General features: G+C 43.7%; 1 protein-coding gene across 1 annotated transcript in view; it reads right to left on the bottom strand.

The window, feature by feature from the left end:
* Nucleotides 1-2,719: 2,719 nt before the first annotated feature.
* Nucleotides 2,720-8,047, bottom strand: part of gje1a (gap junction protein epsilon 1a) — a gene marked incomplete at both ends in the record, with an annotated part of 6,505 nt that continues 1,177 nt past the window's right edge. Inside the window, 2 exons of the mRNA XM_079215528.1 lie at nucleotides 2,720-2,917; nucleotides 6,402-6,599. Of these exons, the coding sequence (XP_079071654.1) occupies nucleotides 2,720-2,917; nucleotides 6,402-6,599 (396 nt within the window). The remainder of the gene's footprint in view (nucleotides 2,918-6,401; nucleotides 6,600-8,047) is intronic.

Raw genomic sequence — 8,047 nt, 5'->3', positions numbered from 1 at the left:
TAGAAATATCCTGGAAAAGACACGTTAAGGTTCATTGTGAGCAGAGAAGATGCATCAAGGGTCTTGGTCTTGAGACCGGTTTTAAGACCACTTTTTCAAGATCTCGGTCTCGTCTTTCTATTGACCGAACAAAGAAGACTGGATGTATTTTCAAGATCAGTCCCGAACGCAGCTGCAGGGTTATGACTAGGGTTGGGTTCCAACACGTCTTGTACCTACCAGACCGAAAAGCAACGCAGATTTTGGTGCTTCCTTCCGGTGCCTGAGCCGATTTAAATACTTTTTTTTTACACTACTCTGTAAAGTTGCACGGTATATAGATACTAAAAAGGTAGCGCGGTACCCGCATGCTAAAAACGATTATTAAAATAGCGCGGATCAGAGCACACTCGCTGCTCTTCTCTCTGTCTACCTGCATGCAGAGCGGGGCTCGAGGGGGCGGGGCTTCCAGCGCTCACACACACAGTGCGCGCACACAGAGATCGCTGGAGACACGAGCACGAGCTTTTGAACGTCCGTCCTCGGCTTGATGGAACAAATCTCTCCAGTTGATATTAATGATGACGTGTAGTCCAGTAAAGCAGCAGTTTTAGGATCCAACAGTGTCTGAGTTCTGTTGCACACAATCCCATCAGAACACCTGATGCTTGTGTCTGTTCTTTTTTTAAATATACATTGTTTATAGATTGAAGTTAAAAGGTTTGAAGCTGTAGTTTGAAGTGTGTTTTGTATGTACTTATTTATTTATATCTATAGTATACTTTAAACAGTTAATAATATTGTTCAATTTGAAGAAAAAAAATTGCCTTGGCAATAAAAAAGTATCGGTTCAGGCACCGTTTAGGCACCGGTATCGTTTTAAAAGTATCGGTTTAGCACCGGTATCAGAAAAAACCCAAACGATACCCATCCCTAGTTATGACCAAACCTTATTAATCTGCCTTATTAATCTGTCAACACCAGAACTGTGATTTCTCACAGAAACAGAAACCTCTGCAATGCCTTTTGGTTATTTTATCAATACATTTCTCATTGAACACCTGTGTGTTATACATATGTCACAGATACAGTTTATATGTCAATAAAAGAGGTGAACGAAGAGGAACTTTGTTTGTTTTCTATGAGGATCTAAAGGGGAATGCCGATCCTCAATTTGGATGCCCTTGTCATGCAGTGTGAGACTGACACTAGTGTGGTCTTGGTTTTGCCTTGCCTTGGTGTTGGTCTCTGTTTTGCCTTGCCTTGGTGGTGGTCTTGGGTTTGCCTTGCCCTGGTATTGGTATTGGTTTTGTCTTGCCTTGGTGTTGGTCTTGGTTTTCCTTTCTTTGGTGTTGGTCTTGATTTTACCTTGCCTTGGTGTTGGTCGTGGGTTTGCCTTACCTTTGTGTTGGTCTTGGTTTTGCCTTGCCTTGGTGTTAATCTTTGTCTTGCTTTTCCTTGGTGTTGGTCTTGTCTTGCTCTTGCCTTGATGTTGGTCTTGGTTTTGTTTTTGCCTTGCCTTGGTGTTGGTTTTGATTTTGCCTTGCCTTGGTGTTGGTCTTGGTTTTGTTTTTGCCTTGCCTTGGTGTTGGTTTTGATTTTGCCTTGCCTTGGTGTTGGTCTTGGTTTTGCCTTGCCTTGATGTTGGCCGTGGTCCTGGTCTTGGCTTTGCCTTGCTTTGGTGTTGTATTGGTTTGGACTTGCCTTGGTGTTGGTCTTGGTTTTGCCTTGCCTTGGTGTTAATCTTTGTCTTGCTTTTCCTTGGTGTTGGTCTTGTCTTGCTCTTGCCTTGGTGTTGGTCTTGGTTTTGCCTTGCCTTGATGTTGGCCGTGGTCCTGGTCTTGGCTTTGCCTTGCTTTGGTGTTGTATTGGTTTGGCCTTGCCTTGGTGTTGTATTGGTTTGGCCTTGCCTTGGTGTTGGTCTCAGTTTTGCCTTGCCTTTGTGTTGATCTTGGTTTTGGTTGCCTTGGTGTTGGTCTTGGGTTTGCCTTGCCTTGGTGTTGGTCTTGGTTTTGCCTTGCCTTGGTGTTGGTCTTGGTTTTACCTTGCCTTGGTGTTGGTCTTGGTCCTGGTCTTGGTTTTGCCTTGCTTTGGTAGTTGTATTGGTTTTGCCTTGCCTTGATGTTGATCTCGGATTTGCCTTGCCTTGGTGTTGATCTTGGTTTTGGTTGCCTTGCTGTTGGTCTTGGTGTTGGTCTTGGTTTTGCCTTGCCTTGGTGTTGATCTTGGTTTTGGTTGCCTTGGTGTTAGTCTTGGTTTTGTCTTGCCTTGGTGTTGGTCTTGAAAATTGTTCTATCCCATCCACCAACCGTTCAGAGTCAGAGGTACATTTTCTCTGGCAATCATGTCCAAACAAGACCTTGGACACAGCTAGTACAGACCCACTGAATCTGAACTATGACTAGGGATGGTCCTTTCATAGTGAAGGCCCCCCAAAAAAGAGCATATTTCAAACTTGCCAGCTATCACTGTCGCACATTCTCTAATTTCTTAGAGCAACTCACTCACGGTGGACCACATGTGAGGTTTCGCTCTTATGTCAGCTTCATGTTTTAAAAAAGTCCAGCTAACCAAGAGCCCGATTAAAAAACTGTCAGAAATATTCACCCTTAGTAATTGTGAGGAATACATATATGTAAATGTGTGTGTGTGTGTTTGTGTGTGTGTGTGTGTGTGTGTGTGTGTGTGTGTGTGTGTGTGTGTGTGTGTGTGTGTGTGTGTGTGTGTGTGTGTGCGTGTGTCATTGGTTGTTGAGATAACCAAGACGGCGGCAGAGTATCTCAAATATCTCAGCAACACACAGGAGTATGGTGATCACGGTGAAGGTGTACATGGCACTGAGGAAGATGGTTTTTTCAAAGTGTTCTGGCACCATGCACCGAGTCACATTAAAGGTCTTTTCCAAAGCACTGGCTTCACACATGTACAGCGGGTGAACCTGGGAGACAAAAAGAGAAACATATGTATGATTGTTTAAATTTCCAATCCTTGTGTCTCTCTGATAAATGGCTCTGTGCAATTCTTCTGGGTAACAGTGTCAGTCGTATTACTGAATTATACTCCTATTGGGTCTTACTGAGTACTTGAACAGGGCAGGGTAACCAGATCCATTCTTTTGTGTTGTAATATGTGGTATAAAAGAACAATGTTGTCGCTGTCAATTTTCAGGAACCATCATGAATTGCTAATAGCATGTATGATCTGGGACACCCTCCTGTAGAGCTGGTATTGACAGCAGCCCGGGTGGATGCAAGTAAGACCCTCCCAACAGCGCTGCTCAGTCCACCACCTTGGTTGGCCACATGCATTGGAAGCTTCTTCTTCTTGTTCATTGTCCGCAGTAGCCGAGCCACAGTGTCCTCCTCTGACAACCTACTTGATTGGATGTTTATTTCACAATTGTGGAAATATTGGCCAAAGGGCCAATAGTTCAAAACACAGTACCAAAGCTTCCCTACGGAAAATCACAAATGACACACTTCTCTCTGCTGACTCTGGCTCTCTCACCATTCTCATCCTCCTTGACCTCAGCGCCGCCTTCGACACTATCAACCACTCCATCCTCCTCTCACGTCTCCAGCACTCCCTTAGCATAACTGGCACTGCCCTCTCCTGGTTCACCTCATATCTTTCAGACCGACATCAATTCATTGCCATAAACAATTGTAAATCCTCCACTCACCAGTCACCCACGGTTTCCCCCAAGGTTCCGTGCTTGGTCCCCTCCTCTTCATCATTTCCATCCTTCCTCTTGGACAAATCATCCGTCGTCATGGTCTCAATTTTCACTGTTACGCTGACGACACCCAACTCAACCTCTCTTCCAAGACCATCACCTCTATCACCCACTCCACTCTCACCACCTGTCTCACTGAAATAAAATCATGGATACAACAGAACTTTCTCAAACTCAACTGCAACAAATCTGAAATACTCATCATCGGCCCTAACTCCCTCACCCGCTCAGCCCAGACCTTCTCTCTGAACATTGATGGCTCCATCGTCACCCCCTCCACCCAGGTTCACAACCTCGGCATCATCCTTGACCCCACCCTCTCTTTCCTCCGGACCACATCACCAAAACTGCCTTCTTTCAACTTAGGAACATTGCACACCTCCGGCCCTCCCTGTCGTCTGCCACCACCAAAAGTATTATCCATGCTCTCATAACATCCAGACTTGACTACTGCAACAGCGTCCTCTACGGCTCACCCAACAAAATCCTCAACAAACTCCAATATGTCCAAAACTCTGCCGCCCGACTGCTCACCTCCACCCGCTGCTATGAACATATCACCCCGGTCCTACACAATCTCCACTGGCTCCCGGTCGAGCACAGGATAGACATCAAACTATTACTCATCACTTACAAAGCCCTAAACAACCTGGCCGCTCCTTACCTTTCAGACCTCCTCCCCCTCCACGCCCCAACCCGTTGCCTCGGGTCCGCTGGTACAAACACTCTGAAGATCATCAGAACCAAGTGCCGGAGCTGGGCCCTATTTCTCGTAGCTGGCTTACTGAGTTAGTGGGCTAATTTTCAGGATAAGATGACGTAGGTCAGGCTTTTTGGTTCCTCGAAGCAAGTTTAGATAAATCACCATAGAAACACAGCCAAAAATGTAAACCTGCTCCCACACAGGCTTACTGAAATTCACTGGATAAACTAGCCACTCAAACCGGACAAAAAGGCAGCTCCCTTCCTCATTGATGAAGGAGCGATATTAGTTATATTAGTTTTATAGGGAGAGAGTTCTACAAGATCGCCAAGATCCGTTCTCATGTCATCACGACTTCCTGTACGCAAGGCTATAGATTCTGCAGACAAGGAATAATTTATTTACGAGAGCTTCTCGAGCCGCTAACATTGACAGAGGCACAAAGGCGCAGCCGATTGCCCGTCTCACAAACATGGACTATCAGCCGCTGCATGCCGCGCTGTTCTTAAGTTTATTTAGCGCTTAAGAAACTTATGGAAGTGTTGAAAACACTCATAATGATATGACAGTGTTATAGAGTATAAGTTATAAGTACACCATACATATCATTATTGTAGAACATGATTAAGGTGATTGTGATAAGAAGAATACAGAGAATCACACACAATTTCTTTTCACTGCTTCAATTGATTGAATTTCTGATTATGAATCATACATACATACTGATCCGCCCATACAGATATTCAAACTCCTAGTTATATGGTAATCTACACATTCATGTATATACACATACATAGTACATGATACATACGCGCATACAATACATATATCCTCATAAGTATATATTTATCCATATACTACTGTCAGCAGGCACATTTAAATAAATATAATCTGATTGATTTGGGTGATGAAGCACTTAAAATTAGCCGATACATTTTCCCAACACTAACGCATTTAACTGATATATTTGCAATGCTTGTGTCTCGCAGCGGGGCGGTGTTAAGCTGCGTTCACACCAACAACGTTGCAAAAACGTTGCAAATATTCGCAACGCGTTTGCTGTGAACGATTATGGTAATTAATTCCTCATATGCATTCATGATCACCTCCTGCTACTCAAAAAAAGAGTTTATTTGCCATTGTACTGTTAGAACATCGTGGTGTCAGTGCTCGATTATTATCCCTTCTGAAGAGGAGCGGGCACGGGCATTTATCCAGATGACTGACGTCTGGTTAGAATTAACGAGACTGTTTCAGCACGGATCTTCCATGGAGAAACCAAGTTATCCTGACGTCAATCATCTCGCTAATTTAAGCTGGATAATAGGCCATTTGCTCAACTTTGTTGAGCCAGGCATGAGCGATAGGGCCCTGGGGTGACAGGGCCTTCTCAACTGCTGCACCCCCCCTCTGGAACGCTCTCCCCATCCACATCTGTCAGGCTCCCACCCGATCTTCATTTAAGCAAGCCCTCAAAACCCACCTCTTCAAACTCGCCTTCACCTGCTAAACCCTGCGCCCTATCCTCCACTATGACTCATTCCACACAGCTTCTCCAGTTTTCTTTTTGTTACCATGAATCTTATGTTTGTTTGTTTGTTTGCCTTTCCACTTTTTGTTTTGTTCTGTTTGTCTCTGTCTCTTGTCCCCAGTGTAAACCGTCTTTGAGTATCTTGTAAAGCGCTATATAAATTTGAATTATTATTATTATTATTAAGTTTTTCCTAACCTTTGGTGTGGAACTTGACCACCTGCTGTGATTGAGGGTTCTCCAACGGGTGGCTTGCCTGACAAAGAGTTCAGTATTTCTAGGGTCCTGACCACTATTATACAAAGGTGTCCCAGAGTCACATTTCTTATGAAGAATTGAGAAAGTAAGTATCTCCTGGAGAAAAAGGTTGTAAGGGGTATCTGCACACACTTTGTCACCATGATAATAGCGAGGAGTGAGACTTGAAAGTGGATGGGCGGATGGATACACACCTGGAAGCCAAAGAGGTGGCTTTGTAGCCAGAAGGCGATGACTTCCAGAATTATGCGTAGGAGAACAGAAATGATGTAGAACACGGTGTAGAGTGGTCGTTCGAGGATCTCTTCCGGGTCGATGTTCTTACAGGCGGCGTAGAGGTGGAAGACCGCACCGGGAACGAGCACCGTTACCAGTTGTAACGCCCAAAAAACCTGGAGAGGGCAGGAAGGAGGGAACGGGGGAGTGAGACACTGGGACATAGAATAGAGGGGTCCTGAGATATTTGAAATAGTATAAAGTTACAGGGTTGGAAAGGACCCAGGATCAAGGGTGTCGTATTTGTGCAGATTGTGAAGTTTGTGATTTGTGATTTTGGGCAATAAAACAATAAATTGAATTGAATGTGAAGGATGGAAGGAGGCTGAGCAGGGAGAAACGGCGCAGCAATAAATAAGGTTAAGGAATAATTGTAAATTCATGCTCCATCACTTGACACATTGGCCGCCCAGATGATGCAGGTAAATAAAATGTGTGTCTCTGAAGACAATCTATTACACATATGTCAAACTCAAGGCCCGCGGGCCGGATTCGGCCCGCCGCGTCATTTTTTGTGGCCCGCGACGGCTTCACGGACTCGTTATCAGTGAATCGCGGACCTTTGCATGGGCTTTTATTTTGAAGGGGATTTTTTATGTGCTTTTATTTTGAAGGAGTTTTTTATGCAGCGGAGTGCCATCTATTCACACTCCTCAATGCTGCGTTCACAACACGCTTTACTTGCGTGAGTTTACACGTTGGACTATTTGTGATAGTTAAGCTTCATTACCAACTTTTTTATTCCATGTTTGTGCATGAAAACACTGAGTCTGTTAAAAAAGGTTATACGTTACAAAAGTATTATGTGTGTTGTATTACCTCATGTCCTTAAGATGCACTTTTGGGTTTTTAATTGAGTGTAAAAGGGAATATTTCAAACAATGTTTTGTGTGTTGGCATACTGTGATATTGTTTACTTTCTCAGGTTTAAACTGCACCATATCATTAAATCAATTTGAGAAGTTAAAAATGTTCCTCGCATTGGATCTCAGCTTGTCATTAAGGGGTCAAGGTGTGTCCTGCAGCCAGACCAGTTCAGAACCATTGCCGCAGACCAGTTCAGAACCACTGCCCCAGACCAGTTCAACCACTGCCCCAGAGCAGTTCAGAACCAGTGCCCCAGACCAGTTCAACCACTGCCCCAGACCAGTTCAACCACTGCCCCAGACCACATGCATGTCTTTATTTGCTCACAATTATTTGTTGGACCAGTTATGTCCTTCTCAACTGTGACAAAAAAGCTTTGAAGAAAGTTAATATAATAACGTGCGTTTGATCTTTGTCTTTGTTATTTTCTTCTGTTTTAAGTTTGATCTTTTATAATTGTATATTTATTATAATTTAGCAATGTGGGTTTCTTAACCCTAAATTAAATGGACTTCTGTCATATTGACAGAGAAATTTACTTCCATATATTTTACATTTATATAAATGCATGTACAATATTGTTACACTTGAATAAACAATAATCTAATACAAAGACAGTTAACATTATGTTCGGGAGGAGTTAAATGTATACAGTGTTACAGTTACAACTGGCCCTTTGAGGACGACCATGATGCTG

Source organism: Taurulus bubalis (assembly GCF_910589615.1).
Source record: "Taurulus bubalis genome assembly, chromosome: 3".
NCBI classification, from domain to species: domain Eukaryota; kingdom Metazoa; phylum Chordata; class Actinopteri; order Perciformes; family Cottidae; genus Taurulus; species Taurulus bubalis.
The sequence above is the reverse complement of the archived record's forward strand: the minus strand, read 5'-3'. Positions and strand labels throughout refer to the sequence as shown.